The 24,032-nt window shown below is 36.0% G+C and overlaps 1 protein-coding gene across 1 annotated transcript in view; it reads right to left on the bottom strand.

The window, feature by feature from the left end:
- LOC121427160 (tyrosine-protein phosphatase non-receptor type 11-like) overlaps nt 1–24,032 on the bottom strand; it is a 67,663-nt gene that overhangs the window by 27,911 nt on the left and 15,720 nt on the right. Inside the window, exons 2-7 of the mRNA XM_041623422.1 lie at nt 17,877–17,999; nt 7,283–7,477; nt 5,872–6,034; nt 4,816–4,932; nt 3,983–4,099; nt 3,513–3,609 (exon numbers count right to left, since the gene is read on the bottom strand). Coding sequence (XP_041479356.1) covers nt 3,513–3,609; nt 3,983–4,099; nt 4,816–4,932; nt 5,872–6,034; nt 7,283–7,477; nt 17,877–17,999 — 812 coding nt within the window. The remainder of the gene's footprint in view (nt 1–3,512; nt 3,610–3,982; nt 4,100–4,815; nt 4,933–5,871; nt 6,035–7,282; nt 7,478–17,876; nt 18,000–24,032) is intronic.

The following is a 24,032-nucleotide window of genomic DNA, read 5'->3' as shown; positions in this document are numbered from 1 at the left end:
ATTTGCCTTTCCGATATTGCCGGGAAAGTGTCATTTATGTTCTCAGAGAACATGAATTCAGTCCTAAAGATATATGAAATTTGTCTTAAATTGTTTGCACCTCAAAACAATCGATCTTACATCAACACATGATCAATCGGAAATGATGGCGAAAATCAAAGAACGACAGAGATATTCCATGCATCCAACAATGGAATCGGTTCGCGAAATACGCAGTAGCACCCATTCATCATGTTCATAATAAAATATAGAGGATGAAGAGTTTCCTCATTTGAATAACCACATGCGGCACTAAAAAAAGGATTGTCACATGTATCAGTTCCCATTATGTGTGTAATGGCCCTAGCCTATTTATTCACAAAATGTTGCTAAACTAAAAAAATAGGCTTTAAATGATTGGATTTATCAAATACTGCAGTATGGAAATTACAATGAGTATCATACAGTTTCACTTTTTTTTCAAAAGTTAGATGTTTTGTATGGGGATGTCATCTGGATCCCAAGCGTTTTCTTTTTCTTCATTCAATGTTTTTTTTTTAATAAGAAAAAAAAAATATGGACTACTAAACCGCACATCCGGGTTTTTTTTATTATTGTTCCTGCTCGAAATGATATAGAGCGATCAAAAGACGGCGTTTGTAATTTGCATTCGACCCTTAACGCCCCCGCAATCCCCCCCCCCTGCGTGTGGTCTTTAGCGTCACTAGGGAATTGTTAACGCACTATAGAAAACTGGTGGATGAAAGGCTGATCGGATTTAATCCCGTGCCTAGAAAGACAGTATTGAAGATCCTTGATACTGAAAAGCACTGATTTTTATACCGAGACTTAAACCTCGGTCACATTTGATCTACGGCAGCCGTAAGGCGAATTAAAACAGCCGTTTATTCATTTGTTTTATATACAAACCACCTATATGCAGCTGGTTCAAAAATGTTAAAACGGCTGTTTCCGACTCGCCGTACAGCCGCCATAGAGCAAATGTGACCGAGGTATAAATGGTAAAAAAAAATTGACAAGCAAAAAAAAAGTCTTCACATAGGAGAGGGGTCACTTATGGCTCGTCAGGGATCACTTTGGACTCGTCGGGGGGGGGGGGCAGGGATACGTCACTTGCATGTGTTGTGACTCGTCAGGGGGGCAGTCTGCCCCCCCCCTTATTAGGTACGCTAATGGTGCTGATCGTTGACTTTGGCCGGTTTATTAGGTCCGGTAAGAGGTAAAGGGTTGGAATAAAAATTTTAAACGTCTCAGATTAATTGAAAATCGTTCGAGACAGAAATTATTTCAAAATTGTTTTGATTTGGAAATTGTATTGAAATAATTTAATTTCCTTTGAGAATAAACTCTCTCCTAAAAAGAAGTACAATTCACGTATATTTTCAATTAAGTCAGAAATATAAGTCCTAAATACATCAGATAAATGGTCTCAACTCTCAGATCACAGCTCATGATCGATCGGAACGTATTTCAAAATTGTTTTGAGGTGGAAATTATATAGAATTTGTTTCAGATACCATAAGCTCTTTTTCCTGAAATGAATATTATTCGCTTATCTTTCCAATAAAAGGGAAATACGTTGGAATAAAAGTACTCAACATCTTAGTCTTAGATTAATGCACGATCGTTCGAGACGTATTTTTGAAATTGTTTTGAAGTGGAAATTATATATCATGAAATCAATTAAAACCTTCCAATGTAAACTTTTATTCTCCTGGAAGAAATACAATTCGCTTATTTTTCCAAAAAAGTCCAACAGAAGCAGATTGCGTTCCCAATAATTTTCTAGAATCAAATGTGCCTACAATATCAAAAATTCGGCAAAAGTTAAACAAAAAATCCAACATAAATATACCCAAACAATTTATACGATGTCAGAAACAAAATCGAAATGTCAAAAAATCAAAACAAAAATATCATAAAAGGAAGTATTTCAAACCAACATAAAAAGTAAGGCAGTATGTCTAACAAAAGAAAAAGAAGTAGACATTTTGTTGATTTGCGATTTAGCGTGTTTAATGATATGGCGTCATTATCATTCTCCAAAATTTAGTTTGCCGTTGATATCAATGTTCGCACTAATTTAGTTACATTCAGGCATCATATTCATATTGTGTCATTTTATCTGGCCTCTGTCAGAAAAAAAAAAAATGTTCTAAAACTATTAATCTTCCCGTGGCAAAGATGAATAGGCCTACCCCTCTAGTTATACACTCTTGGCAGACATTATCCGGCGAGTTTGATGATATAGGCCTATTCATACCAAGATGTCTCAAACTATGGCCTTAATAGAGGTAAAAAAAAAAAACTATGCATGGGTACCATTCGTGCAACTGCTCGATCATTAATATTCTTTTTAAACGAACGGTTTGTCTTGCGCTTCTTGATTTTCATGCTCGGGAATTAATATTTTTGTCAGTGCCAAGAAGCAACGTTGACGTTCGGATAAAACGGGATAAAATAGGCGTGTAATCCATCTGTATCCGGTCCCAAAATCATACGTTAAAAAGTCATTAATTCAACTTATTTTTCATGTGTGAATCTTCCGTGTCAATCTCAATTCGAAAGCTGCAACATTTTCGAAATCGGCAGTATTTCTATTGATGGCGTTAATTTTCAGTTCAGTTCGTTGACAACGGAAACTATTGAGAACCATCGACTTATCGATATCGAGAATTTTTGTCACATTCATAATGATGCGCACGTGTTGATCTGTAGTACGCCATGCGACACGATGCGGCCGAGCATATTCTATCGCTAGCTAGCTGTAGTCATTTCCAATAGAGCGTGCTTGCATGAAATGCTTCGATACGGACATAAAAGAGGAACGCCTTTCATTATCATGCTTTTAAATATAATAATTTGAAGTCGAGTAGCACGACAAGTGGAACTAGTACAGGCACCACGACGTACATGTTTACTCTTCATTCCGGGTCTTCATTCCAGAGCGAGTCGCGGAATTGAAGGCTAGCCGTGGCCGGCGCGGGGTGAGATTGCCTTTGCGAATTTTGATAGAAATGGGGGCAGCGACAGCGCAGCTAGCGGCCGCTAGCTGCGCTGCCGCTAGATGCAGCGAGCTGAGGATTAAATCTATAATCACATGCAACATAAAGTATGGCAGCGAGCGGCAGCAGGCACAGGGGGAGCTGCGAGAGCGGATGTGAGTTCTATTGTGCTTTAATTATCGCAGCTAGCTGCCGCTGGCCGACGCTATTATCCCGTCTTAGAGTGTGCAAGCGTACGCTCGCGGGGTGCACGCTGCCAATGCAATATGGATGGGCTCCCTAATGTGACATGAAACTCAGGCAGGATGTTCCGTATTACTTTATTAACCTTATGGCCAAGTTTCATGAATTAGGTCCATATACTTTCTAAGTTATGATGTCATTTCAAAAACTTAACCTTAGGTTAAGATTTGATGTTACGCGGCCGCCGCTGTCGGAAAAGCGGCGCCCATAGTCTCACTCTGCTATGCAGGTGAGACAAAAATGAATGAATAAATTCATACTTACATGGAAGTATATTCTTGTAACGGTTCTTGCTCTTATTTTCTGCTTTATCTCCAATTTTTCTTGGGAGAAGATGCTTGTTGTCCAACAGTTGTAATGCCTTTTACAACAAAATACAAATAACAATGCTGATGAATAAAAGAAGGTTCAAATTATAGTGTATGTTTAAAGGAGAAGTTCATCCTGACAATAAATTGGTTTTAATAAAGGCAGAGGTTGTTAAACCTCTCATCTACTGAATGTCAGTCAGTGATTCTACCACCAGGCCATCATAGGTCTATGGCAGTTATGATGATATACAAACAAATACTTCAGTACCTCTGATGACTATTTATATCATCATAACTGGCTAATATCATTTGCTGGAATGAACAGCAGATCACACATGAAGTCTACAATCATGTTATTTAGAGAATTTCTCTTGAAATCATTATTTGCACCAACCATATTAGTCAATATTACTCAATCATTACCTCAAATTCTTCTTCAAATCCAGCTTTCTTTGAGTTTTCTCTAGAGTTTGTTTCCTTCTCTAAGACTTCAACTCGATTCCTGATTCCAGAAGCTGATATCCTGGTTGCATTAAAAGGCTGAAGAAAAAAAAGATAGCAATCATTACATTTATAATGCAACTTATGTCACTTGCTTATTAAGCATATAGTGCTTGACTTGTGGATGCAGCTGATCTCAATCCTTCTCTTGTCATAACTGTTCTAAGCAATCTTACATACTGCACTACACAGAATGATTGTTAGGGTATCATACTGTGTGTCATCTGAGTCTAGTGTAGTGCTATCCTAAATTGTGTCTTCAAACAATTCAGAGTGACTATCATTCTACTGTTATTACTAGCAGTCACACAAAACAAAGTATAAACAGCATCCTATTATTCTGTTGTTATCACTAGCAGTAAAACAAAGTATAAACAGCATCCTATTATTCTACTGTTATTACTAGCAGTCACACAAAACAAAGTATAAACAGCATCCTATTATTCTGCTGTTATTACTAGCAGTAAAACAAAGTATAAACACCATCCTATTATTCTACTGTTATTACTAGCAGTAACACAAAACAAAGTATAAACAGCATCCTATTATTCTACTGTTATTACTAGCAGTCACACAAAACAAAGTATAAACAGCATCCTATTATTCTACTGTTATTACTAGCAGTCACACAAAACAAAGTATAAACAGCATCATATCATTCCACTGTTATTACTAGCAGTCACACAAAACAAAGTATAAACAGCATCCTATTGTTCTTACCAGTAAAGTTAAACAAAGTATAAACAGCATCTTACCACTTTGAGATGCACCACATATCCTGTTGTTTCTACCATTGGGTTTTTTCGATAATGGTCTACCAGGTCTGTTAAGGTTTCAAACTGTTCACCTCCACCAACATCATACTTGGTATCCTAAATAATGAAAATCAATTTAAAGCCTCATCATACTTGGTATCCTAAATAATGAAAATTCAAAGGCTTCACACGATTGTATTCTTATTCCCTGGGGCAGATCCACGATTTTCCAAATGGGGGGAAGGGGGCACAATGATACGTAATAGAACTAATGAACGAACAGCAATAAGACAGACTGATCAGTGACCCTTCTGATTCTAGAAATGTTCATTCCAAAGAGAACAAGACGGTTGAAAGACCTTTGAAAGACTATGAATTTTGGTTGATCTTTCAGAGGTCTCTCAATGAACTTAAAATGGTCTTTGAGGTCTTACACGAGTCCTGACCAATCTTTCAGTGGTCTTCATGGTCTTCATGGGCTCCAAAACTTTTTGAAACGGTTCAAAACAGTCTTACAACGGTCTTACAGGAAAATGGTCTTTCAGCAGTCTTTCAGTGGTCTTTCGATGAACTTTCAAAGGTCTTCATGGTCTTTCAACGATCTTTTAGCAGTCTCAAGATTTTTGAGGAGATCACTTTTAGACTAATGAGATATCATTGAAAGATCATTGAAAGACCATTGAAAGACCAGGAAAAGTCCATGGAAAGAATTCTGAAAGATCACTTGTTGCATAAAAGATCTCTGAAAGACCATTGAAAGATCTCTATAGGACTAGTCCTAAGACCAGTAAGACAAGAAACATCCATCAGTCTTTCAGAGTTCTTTGAGGGGTCTTTCTGAGCCATTCCACAGAGATGACAAATTTCAGTGATCTTGAAGACCGTTTTAAGACCTCACCAAGTTTAAGTCTTTCAGTGGTCTTTCAATGGTCTCCGTTCTGTGGAATGGGGGCCTAAATAGAAAGTGACTGATACGTATAATGATAATGATTTAATGGTAGTTTAAACAGCAGTACGACTGAGCTCTAAAATGAAATTGTATAAGGATAAACAAACCTGACATCTGATCATGACATGGGTGACTTTATCTTCAGTTCGTACAGAAAGTACATAATCACCAGGTTTACTATGGCTCTCTCTAACAAGGTAACTTCCATTCTTTCCTTTATCCATCAAGGATTTCTCTGCTTCCTTGCCAGTGATATGCCCGTGAAACCATCTGAAAGTACAATGGAAGATTAATAATAATAATGATAATAATAATACTTATTTATATAGCGCCATCTATCTAGAAATATTCTATTCCGAGGCCCGATGTTATCATTATTATTACCCCAGCTTTAGCTCAAGCTGCCTTTCAGCGCTCATGCATTCAAGGAATTAATCCTGCCGGGTACCCATTCACCTCACCTGGGTTAAGTGCAGCACAATGTGAATGAAATTCTTGCTGAAGGAAATTATGCCATGACTTCAAACCCACAACCCTCTGTTTCAAAGTCAGAAGATTAATCTACTGGGCCACAGCGCTCCAAGGTTGCAAGTGTTACATGTAGTCCTGGTGTCTGTGTTGGAAGCATAATGTAGATTGAAAAGTCCCACATCTAAGTTTACAAAAATGATTTAAATCATATTATTTAGCTCTACAGCCAATGAGATTCATTACTGGACTATCAAAACCCCAACACCAATGTCAGTTCACTGAATTTGAAATCATCCAATGCTAAGTCACCCAGCACTACTTGGATATAAATCTACTGAAAAGAAATGAAAGATTCCAGTCTCTTTATAACATCATAGAATAGAGTAAAAACACCTGGAATACCAGGTTAATATCACTATATATTTCTTTTTTGAACAGAATGTTTTCAGTGTGAAATCACATTCAAGCTATAACAATGCTGAAATATATCATTGAGAATCTCATATTCACACTTTGGGGACACATTAAAAAACAATTACAGTGCAGTCCATAGTGTGAAATTATTTGTCATATTTGAGCATTTTAACAGTGTGAATCATATACATGTAGTAGAGTGTGTAGGTTCCTTTCAGCAGGGAATATTATACATGTACAAATAATGCACGTAAGCGCGTGCATGCAAGGCCAAATAATGAACGATGTGCGAGAAGAGCCAATGGATATACCGCACCGAGGTCCACAGGACAGAGTGCGGAATATCCATTTGGTGAGTCGAGCATAGAGTTCATTAAATAGGTCCTCTATGCACAAGAATGCGTGCATTGTTTGTTTCATACTAGTATTTGAATTAAATTCTAGATTATTCTAGATAATTCCAGACCTCGCACTATCCTGCACTCTCATGTCAGAGTGCAGGATAGTACTTTTGGAATGATGTCAGAGTGCAGGATAGTGCATTTTGGATGCAATAGTGCAATTCGCTGAATATCATGTGATCCAATTTGGACCAATCAGATTACAGAACATTCATGGGAGTTTTATAAATACCTTTCATTGGTTGGATCTGCACAGTTGAGAGGATATTTGAGTTCAATCATCTGACCATTTCGTTCTTTAAGTTGATTCCTCCCTTCTGTATAATGCTGCACCAGCTCAGCCAAAGTAGCAAACTTTTCACCTCCATACAAATCAAAGAAATCACCCGTGTTCTGGATCTTGATGTGGGTCACCTCTCCATTACGCCTAAAAAATATATTGTGACAAATTTTTTTTTTTGATATATCAAAATCAACAAAAAGTCAATAGTCAGATAGTGTCTCACCCATCTGCGACTATATAACATGAAGAGTTCCCCAAGTATCCCTAACCAAGTTTGACTTCATTAACAACTTTTGCAGGTAAACTTTCAAGGACAAGTCCACCCCAACAAAAATTGTATTTGAATAAAGAGAGAAAAATCCAACAAGCATAACAGTGAAAATTTCATCAAAATCAGATGTAAAATAAGAAAGTTATGAAATTTTGAATTTTCGCCTAATTTCACTAAACAGTTATATGTACAGTTGGTATGCAAATGAGGAGAGTGATGATAAAATCCACTCACTATTTCTTTTGAATTTTTATTATATGAAAATATTCTGATTTTTTTCCCCATTGACAAGTGAAACAACAATTAATTCCTCCCTGAACATGTGGAATTAGCATTGTTTGATACATGTATATGGTTCAGCCAATTTGGTCCTTATTGTCAAATCTGTAAGAACTGAAATATTGTATTTATAATTAAAAAAAAATAATAAAAGAAATAGTGAGTGAGGGACATCATCGTCTGTTTCATTTACATGTTACTGAGTTGTGCATCACTGTTTTGTGAAAAATAGCGAAACTTTAAAATGTCATACACAATACACAGAACACCAAATTATATGAACCTCGATTAAGTTTTAAACTGTTTCTCGCATTTACAAGGACTGCAGAAGAGTAAGATGAAAATGTGTCAGTGTGACCTTTACCTTTGACCTTTCGACCACAAAATCGATAGGCTTCCTGGGATCAAAGCTAGTATCATACAAACCAAATTATATGAGCCTAGGTTATTAAACTGAAGTTATCACGTTTACAAAGACTGCAGAAGGGTAAGATGAAAACATGTCACTGCAACCTTGAACTGTAACCTTTTGACCTCAAAATCAATAGGCTCCCTGGGATCCATGCTAATATCATACATGTACACACCAAATTATACTAAAGTTATCAAGTTTACAAGGAAAAGTTAACAGATGGACACCGAGCGTGATTCTATAATACGTCCTGTAGGACAGGTGTATAAAAAATAGTGATTCTATTCTATGACATCATCGGGCCTTGCATAATAATAGCATATCAACCTCATCATGCATTTTGTTTTGTAAAAATATTAAACTTTAAAATATAATTTTTCAAAATTCAATTTTCAATTTTCCAAATTATTTTGATGAAATGTCCATTATGTATGAGTGGTTGTTTGATTTATTGGAACTCTATTCACATCCAAATAACATCAAGGTGAACTTTCCCTTTAAATTTGTCTTGATAATTCACTGATACTTCCTTGTTTGTGCAGTTTTGTACTTAAATTCAGTTATGGTTAGAAAATTTACTATTGAACTTTGCTTCCTTTATTCTGCATAAAAGATTGTACATGTACATTGTGTAGGATTGTAATCTAGGTGTCGCTATAGTGTTGTTGTTTATACCCAAATCTTTATTTAAAGGTTCAGTTTTTGAAATCTTAACTTAAAGGGGCAAGTCCATCAGGCAAAAAAAGTGAAAGGATGAAAAGAGGAACATAATGCCAACAATTTCAGCATCCAAATTATTAATAGAATATGAAAATACGCAAGTACATGTAGGAGACGCCATGGCCATTGTGAATTATTGCTGAAATGTAAATGAACCAGAGCTACCAAGTCTCACGCATTATGCGTGAGACTCAAGCATTTTGGACTCTTGTTCATCCCCTAAAATCTCTGTCTCACGCAACTATCACAGCCTATCCCCATATACATTGTACACCATGTCTGTGATCTCACTCAGATTCACAGAAAATCTCACGCTTAGCTGGTCTTTGAACTTGGCATCTCTGATGAACATTCATGAACTGAAAATGGTAACATGAACAAGAGTGGCTAGTGCATTTGTGTACACAATAGAAACATGACATTGACAACCAAAGAACCTGACACTGGCTCTTTGGAATCACAATTTCGGATTTTACATCATATACATGTATTTGACAAAGCTGATAACCGAATAATTGAATCTTGTGCTATATTTCACCCATTACAACTAGTATTTTATCGAAGAGGGTGAGGTAGCTCACTCTTTTCCCCATAGACGCTGTAGTTACCGGTAAGCGTCGGGCAAACCTCCACCATTATGTGTAGGACTAAAAAAAAATCAGAAAATGTTTTAAAAAACTCTATCAAGCAAACCGTTGTATCAATCTTTAAGTTGAAAGTCAATGCAGTACAGATATTAAAGAGGGTTTGGCTGACTGCGCATTTATGTGTGCGTAACTGCTGCTTGCTCTGCTACAGTAAATGTTTCCAATGGGATTTGTGCATTTTATCAAAAATTTGTATGGCATCACAATGAAAATCCCCACATTTTTCAGAAAATATAATGCCTAGGAATTGTACTTTCATTTTCTGCAAAAATTTTGAAATAATTTTTTTTTTCTCCAAAAATGACAATGGTTCGGACAATAGCCAATGGTTTGTGAAAATTAACTTTCACATTTGAGGATTTTTTGTGACCACCCTTGGTATAGCTTGTTACAAGTATAAAGTAATTTAAACAGGGCTCAAAATAAGTGGTTATCATCAGCAACAATAACAGCCAGCGGGCAACCCAAAAGTCCTGCCATAGTTGCCCGGAAGACAACTATAAAGAAAACTCTGGATTTTTTTTTTCAAAGAGAGAAAAAAATACGGAAAGCAAGCTTCAGACCATAAATTGTTCAAAACTATCATAGTCTTTGTTGTATATTGTATCCTTTTCTTTTCTTTGCACTAAAAAAAACAGGTATAAAGTGCATAATAAATTTTATTATCATCACCGTTTACAGTATCCTGGCTTACGTTTGGCATAGCAGAAAAGCAGTCTTAACCTATAGACTAATGCTTGAAAAATAGTTTTGTACCCATAAGAAAAATAAAGGCAGTTGCTTTTTTATTTTGGTGCCCAAAACAGGCATATTGACCTACATCCATTAAAACATGTTTATATTTCATAAACAACTTCATGTACCTTTTTTTGATAGGATAAATACATTCATTTAATAAACAGGAATGGAGACAGGGAACAAGAGGGGCTTTAAAGCTTTATTGTGTTAGTCATGTCACTAATCGTGTCTGACAACAAAGGTCATACATTCACTCTCTTCCTTCTCAGCAATCATCCATTTCTCATTTCTTTGTAAGAAAGAAAAGGGAAGAAAGCAAGCAACATTGGTATTTTCCACCTGTTAAACTGCTCTTTCAAGTACGTATGTAATTTCCAATATTAACACAGCACAAAGAAATGTTCTTTGATCAATATGAAAACCCGTTGCCACTTCTGCAGTCTTCTGTTTGAGTAACAGAGATATCATTATTTGTTTGCCGTCACCTGTGCCTGGGAGGCGAAAACTGAATCACCCCTTTCATAGTAAAAGCCGAAGTGGAGTTAGTCCGGAGTCCAGGAGGAGTTACTCTACTTTGGAGGGCAATATGAAAATTCTGAGATTAGTTCGATCCGGATTCAAAGCGGAGTACTCAACCCACTTCGAGAAGAGGGTTACAAACGGAGTTACTCTGCACCGGAAATGCGGTATGCGCTTATCGCTGTGATTCGGCCACATGTATGGTGCGAACTCGCTTGGAAACCATGGCAATGAATGCGGATACACCGCTGCGGTGCTTGCCAATATGAAAGGGGGTTTAAAGTCGGTCCGCAGTACAAGCGGATCAACTCAACCCGGAGTTACTCCGGAGTAACTCCACTTCGCCTTCACTATGAAAGCGGTATAAGACCCGCAGGTCTCTCTATGTACATGTGTAAACAAAATGGGGGAGTGCAGGTGGACCACTACACTGTACACTGGGGTTTTCCCTTGCTCATATACGAATAGTGCAGTGGGTAGTTACTCTTAACATGCAAAGGTGGTGACTCTCCTCTACACGGAGCCTCCATTTAACACCGATTGTTTTCCACTGTAACATAGCCTGTATCTATGGAACAGGGGAGAGACGTTTTACATACATGTACAACACAGGCTTCAGTCATCCGTCTGTGATGGACTCGAACCCATGACCTTTGGTTCGACAGGCAGATGCACTTTTCAGACCACCTACAAATCTTCAACAGTTCTTCATTTTTTAAGATAAGCAAATGTGATTTATTTAAAATTAGCTTTTTCAGTATGTCAGGAAAGTGTAGTTTGCTTTCAAAATTTTGATATTGAATGTGACTTAATTATTAAAAATTAGCACCAAGCTTTGCCAAATCTCTCGAGTGTATTTTTTGCATCTTCTTCTGACCCGGTGATCATATGTGCCCACTCATGTCCACAAATATTTTGCCTTTGACAATTGTATTAAAAACTCATTACATTTATGTAGATACTGTACATGTACAATTTTTTTTGGGGGGAGCATCAAAATACCACACATGATCACATCATGCAAATGTTTTCCAAGTACCGGTATCCAATCTCTTAAGTTTGAGCAAAACAAAAATAAATGTCCATCCCTTACATGTACAAACTAGACAACTATGTACATGAAGGTCATTTGATGACCCACATCCAGGGTTATCAAATAGGCCTACATACATGTACATGTAGGTATATTCCTTTAAATTCTATCTGATAAAAATATTTTACATGTACAGTAATATTGACAGGCCTTGAGGGGAATATCAAATATTTTGCCCACAATAAAATCATATTAGCCTAATAGTCTTTGGGTCTTGACTTTAGATGAGGGCAATATGGTTCTTTTTAAGTACAATATATTTGATGTTCCCCAAAGAAAAGTCAGTCAAAATTTTTATTTTTATTATTATTATCATTTATTTGCCGTCACCAAATCCTGTGAGGCAAAAAGCAAACTGAATCACTGTAACCCCCAGGTCTCTCCTCCCGATATACATTTAACTGATTGGGGGAGTGCAAGTGGACCACTACACCGGGGTTTCCCCCTACTCTTATACGAATAATGCAGTGGGTTTTTAACGTGCAAAGGTGGTGACTCTCCTCTACACGGGCCTCCATTTAACATCCAATCAGAGGGATGGAGTGTTTTTCACTGTAACATGGCCTGCAGCTATAATAGAACAGGGGAGAGATGTTTAAACACAATGCACTATCTTCAGTCATCAATCTGGGGTGGACTCGAACCCACGCTTTTTTGGTTCGACAGGCAGACGCTTTACCAACTGAACCAACTTCACTCTTATTATAATCCAAATCTGACAATACATCTAGAGATGCCTCTGGCAGTCTCACCTGCATTGCATGATTCAATATAGCAGCAGTGCTGACTTTGAAAACTAATATATTCACAAAAAACACCATTCATATAATGATACAATACTAGGTTCATTGACAACAAATGACATTTGACCTTGATCATGCGACCTACATGTAAGACTTGTCAGTGATACTTGATTATCCCTATATCCACATTTTATAAACTATACCTACATGTATGAACTTTGAAAGTTATGAGTATGACAGCATTCTAATTACATGTACCTCCAAAATGGCCAAAGTTCAATGACCTATAAAATGACCTTTGACTTTGGTCATGTGACCTGAAACTTGAATGAGATGTTCAGTTATACATGTACTTATTTACTCTTATGTCCAAGTTTTATGAGCTACATGTAGATCCATACACTGTTAGAGTTATGATGGTTATTCAACAAATAACCCCAACATGGCCAAAGTCCATTGACCTTGGTCATGTGGCTTGAAACTCATGCAGGATGTTCAGTAATACTGGATTAACCTTACGTCCACGTTTCATGAACTAAGTACATATAGCTTTTGAAGTTATGATGACATTTCAAAAACTTAACCTTAGGTTAAGATTTTGATGTTGATTCCCCCAACATGGTCAAAGTTCATTGACCCGAACTGACATTTGACCTTGGTCATGTGATCTGAAACTCAGACAGGATGTTCAGTAATACTTGATTAACCTTATGGCCAAGTTTCATGAACTAGGTCCATATACTTTCTAAGTTATACTGTCATTTCAAAAACTTAACCTTTGGTTAAGATTTGGTGTTGTTGGTGGTGGTGATTTTTTACCTGATTGCTAAGACAGCGTGAATGCTTGTAAGCAAGCAACCAAAGGACCGACGGCTTAAGGTCCCCTCCGAAGGACCTGGTACTGAGGATTAATGCCTTACCAAAGGGCACTAGCGCACCAAGTGGGAATCGAACCAGGGTCACCAGAATACGAATCCCCCACTCTACCGACTGAGCTATCGCGCCTCCTGTTGACCCCGCTGCCGTCAGAAAAGCGGCGCCTACAGTCTTACGTTGCTTTGCAGGTGAGACTAAAATCAAGAATTTTAAAACATTTTACCCTTTTAAGAATGGGACTCTATTTTGTCATGTTGAGCAGGCTGGGCCACAAAGCTTTACTATTGTGATGTACATGTAATTAAAATGTCTTGTCTCTGGCCTGGGAATTATATCCTATTTTGATTAGCATTATATGACGCATTACTCTTTCTATATCCTCAGATACTCTTGGATGTGAGACCAGGGAAAATACAAAGGTATATTTTGCATCATCTCTGTATACAAAATCAGTACGGGTATAGAGACCGAGTAAAATAAAAATAATATACATGTACATGTTCCCATCCCTTCAGATATTCATGAAATATAGGGCAATACAGTCTTGTAAATTACCAGCTCAGATATCTGATACAGGTAATAATAGGGGAGACTAGTTTAGTGCTGCAAGTCAGGCGGCATGTTCGGGTTCGGTTTGGCAGGGTTCAGCAATTTTTTTCAGAACTTTGGTTCGGTTCGGGGTTCGGCGATAAATGCCAAATCAAATTTAACATAAGAAAAATAAAAGTTCGCCGACCCACTACAATGACTTTTATCAATGATCTGTCATATACTTATAATAAATTTTGTTTCTAAAAAGAATAGTTATGAAAATTGTTGCATAACTTTCTCTCATTTTAATCTTTAAACAAAAAAATATGAGTCATTTCTACTTTCATTTTTAAAATAAAAATTAAAAAAAATTAAGAAGAAAAAAATATTGATAACGAGAGAATCAGCACATAAACAGAATTACAAAGATCAAAATATTTTTTTTTCCATGATTATTTCATGTAGCTATGATCATGATCGATTACAATGTCATTGCCAACGCAGCTTCTCAAATTGGAAAGTGTTGATCGGGAATGTCGAAACAGTAGACAAACAACCTCCATTAAACTGTTATTATACTGGTAAAATTCACATTCGCATGTGAAATGTTTAAGAAAGTCCCTATTTTCTGAAAAGTGGTTAAATCTGGTCAATCAATTACTTTAAAAAAATAAAATATCGGTCCATTCTTGGTCCGGAAAGATTGACGCTATGTGACTTCAAACATATTTCCAACACGAAAATGAGTACATGGGACTGTACTGTGTATTTTAGTGTTGTGAAATCATTCGGCGAAGATCGTCAGAACTAAGACGGAACTGATAATTTATCATTTCATTTTCAGTAATTGACCAGATTAAACCACTTTTTAGAAAATATTGACAACGGAAAAACGTTTCAAGTTCGGAATACGAATTTTACCTACAGGTATACAGTAATAGGAACTAAGAGCAGGTTGTTTGGACTTCCTGTTTCAACTTTCCTTATCAACCATTTCCGGAACATCGATCAGGGAACATGCGTTGATTTGGTTTGAATTTTTATCTTTTCTGTTTTTTCAACCTCATTCCTTCATCTCTTATTTATTTATCGTTTATATTAATATGGAAATTTCAGAAGGTGGAATATATATACTTTACCATTACTTTGTCAGTCACAAGGAATTAATTTATGTCAATGTCTTTCTTTTTAAAATACAAAACAAGAGCAATACGTGATTCAACTACACTTTTTAACTGAGTTAAGCTTAAAATGTCCCCACATTTCATGAAGAAAAAATTAAATTCATGTTTATAAAAAAATTGAAAATGATAAAAATTTAATCAAACACAAGACCGAAGCTGTCATTTATGAAAAATGAATTTATGTCTGGTTCTTTTTCTTTATTATACAAAATGATTAGGGCCGATTACGAACATGATCGATTACGGCAATACGTAATCACACAATTTTATACTGAGTTTAGCTTCAAAATATCCCCTCATTTTATCAAGAAAAAATACATTCATGTTAAGAAAATATTCTTAAGTTGATAACAGTTCAATCAAAGACGAGATGGGAGCTATCATAGTGGATTTAAAAAAATATATTGAGTAGAATTCTTTTGGTGCACAATCACTAACCAATTTTTTTTTAAATTTTATACTTAAATCTATGAAGTCATCGTACTTATGCATTGCAAATTAACATACTTTTTTTTTTTACCGAACTACCGAACCAGGCCTTAACGTTCGGTTCGGAAGTGCCAAGTTCGGTGAACTTCCGTTCGGTTCGGCAGTTCAGCTACAGCACTAGGGGAGACCGGGGTTAGTTGGAATGTGGGGTAAGTTGAAACATGGTAATTTTCTTTAAAGGTCAAGTCCACCTCAGAAAAATTTTGATTTGAATCATAGAGAAAAATCAGACAAGCACAATGCTGAAAATATCATCAAAATCGGATGTAAAATAAGAAAGTTATGACATTTCAAAGTTTCGCTTATTTTTAACAAAATAGTTATATGAACGAGCCAGTTACATCCAAATGAGAGAGTCGATGATGTCACTCACTCACTATTTCTTTTGTTTTTTATTGTTTGAATTATACAATATTTCAATTTTTACGAATTTGACGATTAGGACCTCCTTGCCTGAAGCACAAAATGTTAAAATAATGGAATTCTACGCGTTCAGGGAGGAATGAAACTTCATTTCACATGACAATGACGAGAAAATAAAAGTATTTCATATTTCATATAGTAAAATACAAAAGAAATAGTGAGTGATGTCATCAGTTCCTCATTTGCATACTGACCGAGATGTGCATATAACTATTTTGTGAAAAATAAGCGAAACTTTAAAATGCCATAACTTTCTTATTTTACATCAGATTTTGATGAAATTCTCAGTGTTATGCTTGTTGAACTTTTCTCTTTTTATTCAAATCAAGTTTTTGTTGGGGTGGACTTGTCCATTAAAGCCTTAAAATAAATTTATGCAATACTGCCCTCAATTTATTGCAATAATAATTCAACACTGTTGTATTCTCAATAGTAATAAATTGAGGGCAGTATTGCATAAATTTATTTTACAGGCTTGAGAGAAAATTACATTGTTTCAACTTACCCCGCGTTCCAACTAACCCAGGTTTCCCCTACTCTCCACAGTCTCACCCAACATCTACAGTGTACATCAAATTCTCTACTTCCTTTTCATTATCTGCTCATTAAATCTGTCGTAGAACTTTTTGCAAATTTCATTTCTCAAACTTTTAAAATTGACTTTCGCAATTGGTATCTCTCAAGGTCAGAGGGGTCTGTTTAAAGGTATATAAGAGAGCACCATTCCAGTGAATGCTAGTTTTTAAAGTACTCCATAAGTTTGAAGGTATTATCATCTCAGTTACCATTTGTATTTCCTTCCTCATCAATTATCCATTATTATCAGTCAAGTTATTTACATTCTCATCACTTATACTCTTCAGCACATCATTTGTTTACTAAGGCCGTGTTTATGCTTCCACTTTTCAGGCCAGAATCAGCCTTTCCAAACGTGATTAGTCCAAAACACGGTTGCGTCCATGCTTACATTCATTCAAACGCTGTTTCAAAATGCCGATCGTAAACTCACAAAAAGGTGCGTTTGTAAACGTCGTTTGACCAGAATCAGGCTTTCTGGGGAAGTATAAACAGAACGACGATCGTAAACGTGTTTAAATGACGTCATTTGGTACTTGCTTCCGGTGAGATGAAAATCCGCGGGCAAATACATCTTATCTCACGTAATAACAACACTCGGAAAAAACTTTCGAAAAAAAGGCGCGCCCAATTTGACCTCGAAGCCAGCTGGAGATCGTGATTTCGCCTCAGAAATTTAAACATAAATAGCACTCCCAGAACCACGTTTACGATTGGCGTTTTGAATCGGAGTTTGAAAACGCTGATTCTGTCCTCGCAATGGAAGCATAAACACACCTTAAGTGCTATAAACTCTTGAGTTATTTTCTGTCTGATGTGTTATTCTCTCTCACATGTAATTAAGAGTGTCCATCCAGACAATAAAATCTAAGATATACATGAAGCGGGACTCACAAAGCTGATATTGTAATATATGTTGAAGAAGGAAAGCAGTAAGGTTGGTTTGAAGAGAAAGAATGATCAAGACAGAAAGAATTGGATGGAGGGTGTGTCATCACAGGACAGATGTAAGAAGGAAATGATGACTGAAATCAATACATACCTGACTGATAATGTGAAATCACCTGGATTACTCTTACTTGGTCGACACAGAAAGCATCCATCAAAACCATTGTTTAGAAGGAGCTGTTCAGCTTCCATTCCTGATATATTTGGATGGAACCATCTGCAGTTGAACAAAGAATAAAAGTTTAATTAATAATGGATTTCTTTTACTATTTGAAGACATTAGATACAGGTAAATGGAGAATTTCTATATAAAGCGCTTGTTTCAATTAATAATCATAATAATCCAGATATTCATAGGGTGCTTTCATACATATACAGTACATTGAACATATTGACAGGCTTTTCCAGATTTAGTATTACCTCGATCATCAGACTCAATCAGTTATTGCTGTATAAAACATACATGTATGTACATCTCCCTGCGGAGTACATGTGAAAAAAAGTGGAACACCTAATAATGGCAGTCTTGCCTGCATTATCGGATTCAATATACATGTAGTGACTGATAAATTCAAAGTCTTACCAACACTTGTTTGTAATTTGGTATATGTTGGTACACTGATAGTCAATATAATCATTCATAGCCTTACTAAACTTTAATGATTCCATTGTTTTTAGGATTTTAATATCGCAGACATTTTGGAGAGTGAGCAAAGCGATGCTAACAAGCGTCGCTAACAATATTGCTCGGCGAGAAGGCCTTTTAATGGCGCGCTCCGCTGAGTTGAGGCTGTTACGTGGGTAAAGCACTTTCACTGATCAAAAAATGCAAATATAAACAAGCTCACAGGAGAATAGGACCTATCAGAAATTGAAGCCACCGCTAATGGTTCCTCCTACCTCTCATAAAGTTTCGAGCTGAAAAAAATATTGTGAGCAGTGAGGAGCGGGCAATTTTCCGCTCTCACAAAGTTCACCCCCTCTCCAACAACGCCCAGTCAAAGTATGACACCGCTAGACACAAGCTCGAGGATGCTTGGGTTCGCTTGGCTAACGCAGAAATATTGAAAGCTGGACCACTTCTGCAGTGATGAAATGTTGCACAAACTTTGGTAGAGCCTAGAGCGGTTACATGTATATGCGTTTTACGAGCGTACACAGGATTGCTGGAAAGGTGTTGGGCGTTGAAGCAGCAATCAATTGAGGTGATGAACTTTGGTTTGGCATTGGTATGGAGGTATCAATGCTAACCAACACTCGCTACCGTTATTAAAAAGCAACGCAAGCTTCAGTGGTGCACCAGTAAGGAAACTCCTGTGTTTTCAATTTTTTTTTCCGTTTTGCGCGCGATGATGAGCATTTTCGAAATTCGATCCCCTCTCCCTACCATTCAAGGACTGCTCGAGCAAAGTTCTGGCAGTGTGACCACTCACTTTCTTTTATAACAGCAATTTTTGTAAATTGTGCTATTCCCTTCTTGATTATTTAGCCCTGCAAATAAGTCTGGTTTAATAGCTGAGTAATTAAAGTCTGGGATTAAGGGTCACTGTGAGAAAAGAAACCAGGCCAAGCTACATGTAAGAACGATGCTCAATGTACAGGAGCCGAAATACAATTTTCTGATGCAAGAGTTGTAAACAAACATTGATTTCTATTAATTACATGTATATACCAGTAACCAGCTGGTTTAATGATGCTAATTAGTGCATAATACATGTATCTGTCAGCATCGAACACGGGTCATATTCAATAATATTTGAACAGCAACTTGATCAGGCTCCTTTAAAATGACAACTGACAATTCACATTACACCAAAAAAAGAAGAAAAAAAATATAATAAACAGTTAAAAACTTGATATCTCCATTTATTTGATCACACATTCCCCCCCTCCCCCCACTCCTTTGAACTACATACATGTACATGTAATACCCAGTTGTTCCCTTGATTTTCCTGCTTTGCGTAGATGTGTGTGTTATTCTGAATCACTTCAATGGGAACTATAAACTTGTCTTATTTCCTTATATTCTTTTCAGTTCTCTCCCATGCCAATGACTGTCTCATTCTAAATCACATGAGGAAGTAATATATAATAATCAAAACCAAACACAGATTTGATATACAGTTTATAAAACATCTTCAGAAGATAAATAGAAAAGCCTGTCCAAGGTTTGGTAATGTGAAGTTACACTGGAGTATTTGAACATTTAATATTACAAAAGGTAGTGGTCATTGACTGCAATTTTTACCGATTAGAATTTAATTATATGTTCTTTGTGATTGAAATATACTTTGGATATCTGGCAAAAGGAAAACACAGTTCATCATTTGAAATATTTTTCCTTATCAGCAATTGATTGAATTTGATGGGTTGCTGGACTTTGAGCTAGGGACTATTTCAGTGAGTTGACAACGTGCTACATATAGGCTTCTTGTATGCAGGAAACCATGGTTTCCTGAATATCCATTTTAGAAGAGAAGTTTCAGTCTACCCTAAAACTGAATCTACCTTTCTCTGAATTTGTTTAATGTATAAATTTGTATTAATATGAGAATAAAACTGTAAAAGGGGTGCCTAGGTAGAATTAATATTGAAAATATGTGATAAAATTAAGCTCTGATAATATTAATAATAATAATAATAATAATAATAGGCATTTATATAGCGCCATCTATCTAGAAATATTCTATTCCGAGGCGCACAAGAAAAGAAAGAATGAGAAAGTTTGGATGAGTGTCAAAGTGCCAATAACTAATACTGTTAGAAAAGATAAGATTTCAGTTTGGATTTAAAGGTCTCCAGTGATTGTATAATTCTTAAATTTAATGGCAAATTATTCCAGAGAGAAGGTGCTGAGGCAGAGAAAGCTCGTGCACCATATGCTACACGTGTCTTGGGAGTCTTAAGAAGTTGCTGGTGTGATGATCTCAGGCTTCTAGCTGGTGCATAAGGCGTGACAAGGTCTTGTAGATATTTTGGTGCCAAACCATTAAACACTTTCCAAGTGAGAAGAAGTATTTTAAATTCTATACGCTTCCGGATTGGCAACCAATGTAACTTTTGGAGAATTGGTGAGATGTGTTGATATTTTGATGTACCAGTTAAATCCCTGGCAGCTGTATTCTGAGCATACTGAAGTTTATTAACATTGCGTGAGGTTATATTAAAAAGAAGAGCATTTCCAACATCTAATCGAGATAGTACAAATGAGTGTATAAGCATAGCAGCAGACTTATGGTTAAGGACTTTCCTCATGCTGTTAACATTATATTATAGTATACTGATTGACATATTTTCTTATTTTCTAAATATTCACTTTCAGTTATTTATTTCTGCAACAAATTGTATTAAAGGGGGACTGTGTCAAGGGGCGATGGTTGCCCCCCACCAATGACTTTGCAAGTAGTGAAAAAAAGATTAAAAACCTGTATGAAGAAAATGCTACTTAATTCTGTAATACATGTACCCTAAATATTTGATTGAAAGAAAATATGATGTCACCTTTGTTGTCCCCCTCCCCCCATCCAAATATTGTAGTACTGCCCCAATACAACCAGCCAATCAGGATGATTAGATTTAAAAATGTGTTGATAAAAGTAAAAAGAAGACATCTAAAAATCACCATTTCAAACAAGAGAAGGAAAAGCCATTGACAGATGGTGTTAATTTTCTGTCATTTTGAGAGAGCTAAGACAAACAAATAAATACTAGCTGCATGTATTCCACCCTAATAAAGAAGAAAGCAATAACACTCAAAATTTGATCAAAGTCAGATGTGAAAGAAATGTATGACATTATTTCAGGGACAAGAGCAACCCCCCCAAAAAAAAATGATTTAAATAGAAAGATTTAAAAAAAATCAAATAAACATAATTCTGCAAATTTATTGAAAATGAGATCATTTGTGTATTCAAGTTACAAATTTAAATGCTTAACTCTGCAAATGGGGTAATCTATGACTTCATCCACTCATACTCATTTTATATTTTTAGGATATAAAAAACAAAACTGATTTTTCCTCATTATAATGTGGAACAAAGTTTAATTCCTCCCTGAGTATTGTTGTGTGTAACCATGAAGAAATTCCTTATTGTTGGATTTGTTAAACAAAAAAACATAAATACTGCATACGGTGTAATTCACATAATACAAAAGATAGTAAGTGACATCATTAAGCATCATTTGCATACAGTATACATTCAACTACTGTCTTTATTATACATCAATCAGATTTTGATGGAATTTTCAGCATTATTCTTCTTAATATGTAGACCTTATTCAAATCAACTTTCTGCTTGACTGGACTTGATTTTGCTACAGTATGTTATGTCTGCTTAAGGTTTGTAAGGTTTTGTTGAATGTTAAATTTATCTTGTTTGCATTATATGCTCTCTTGACCTTTAAAGAGTGTTAGTGCTGGTCAATATTTGATTTCAATGTTAGTCGATTATCGCCAGCAAAATATTGGCAATAACATGATACCTGTATATCGCCAGTCTGAAAATTCATTATAAACGTTCATTATGAGCTGCAATTCTGTGAGAGCAGGGAAGGGGGGAAATGAAAGTAAGGCTTTCATAAAAGCTTGTCCATGAAAAGCAGTCATTTGGGTACCAACTTCAATACAAAGTTCTGAGTTGGTTTAAAGCAATACAGAACAGCATTTGTGGTCAATAATAGTGAGAACTTTCAAAATCAACAATATTTTTGTTGTATCTGTCATCATATAGCAATATACATGTAAAAAAAAACACCTCAAAGGTTTTTTTACTTCTCATGTCATATTTGCTACATACTTTTGTTTGCAAATTTTTATATCTAGTTTTATGCCTCTTCAAATTATTTCTAAAGTAACATAAAATAGATCTAAAGTCTATGTTGACATTGTGGTTAATAATAATGTCATATTTTAGTCAGGTAGCCACTTCAGTCCTGAAAACCACTCTCTAGTGGACTCTGCTTAACATGATCAGGGATGATGTTTAAAGATTTGCATGGTGGTATGAACAATCGTAGAAGTGGTTTACCTTACACCATGTGTAAAGGTCATGGAAGGACTGAGATGAAAAAATTGGATAGAAATGGAGATGAAATAGACAGGCGAGAAAGTGGAGATTTGAAAGTAGAGTATTCTTTTCAAAATGAGTGTAGTCCTTAGTAACAAGGACTGTAAACTGGGAGTGGAAAGCTGATAGAGTAGATAGGCTTGAGTAGGTAAGAGAAGGCTGACTTGAGTCAGCGAATAGAGTAGTAGCAGGAGTAGGAGAATAGACTCGACGTTTTGGGCAGGTTGACTGGCCGTCTTCAGGCGTGAGTGTTCGCTAGTTGTGCTGCAGTACTTATGACGTATGCGCCGTCCGAGAGGAAATCGCGATCTCGGCAGGCTGTGGTCGGGGGAGTATACTGAAAAATGGTGTCGCTCTAATGATCATAACATTTGTAGGGTGCTTATTAAATACAGATGTTTCTAACAGCTTAGTTTTCTGTCTATCAATTGAATTACCAGGGAAAATAAAAAGTTATCTTAATGAATTCAAAACAAAATTTAAATTCACAAATGAAATGCAACTAAGAAGATGTGCACCTCTATATAGACCAATCTACAACTGATGTCTGCATGTAGACATTAAAAAGGTGGATCTTGAGCAAGGCCTTTAATCAAGGTAGTTGGCATTATGGATAAAGATGGTATAAATTTGTTCCACTGGATTGGTGCAAAAACAGAGTAGACTCAATCACTATAACTCGTATTTGGTCGCATGTCATAAGGTGGTCCAATTTCGCGAACAGGGTAAAAATGGTCAAAAATTTTATTTTTGGATATGTTATAGCTATTACCATTCTCTAAATAATGGAAAAGTTTTAAGTCTTGAATACCTTTATTTTTCCTTAAAATGACTAATTGACAGCTAATTATTACATAGACGTCAAAGTAAATGTGAATTTTGTGTTTTTCTCAAATTGGACCTGCTGCACATAAAATGGTGTCAAAAGTTAATGCAACATTGGATCACCCTATTAAATTGCAGTTGTAATCTTGAAACATCAATAATTATATCTGTACCAAAAATTGAATAATTATCTATTATTGTATGCATATTAATTATACTAATCAATTAACAGTATTTAATTTCACATTTTCGCCCCCAAAATACCTGTCACTGTATTTATATGCTTGGCAAAATGACAACATCATGGGTAGAAATGTTTGCTGCAATGATACACAACATTTGTACTAAAAATTAAGATT

This window comes from Lytechinus variegatus, chromosome 14 (assembly GCF_018143015.1).
Source record: "Lytechinus variegatus isolate NC3 chromosome 14, Lvar_3.0, whole genome shotgun sequence".
Classification (NCBI taxonomy): Eukaryota; Metazoa; Echinodermata; class Echinoidea; order Temnopleuroida; family Toxopneustidae; genus Lytechinus; species Lytechinus variegatus.
The sequence above is the reverse complement of the archived record's forward strand: the minus strand, read 5'-3'. Positions and strand labels throughout refer to the sequence as shown.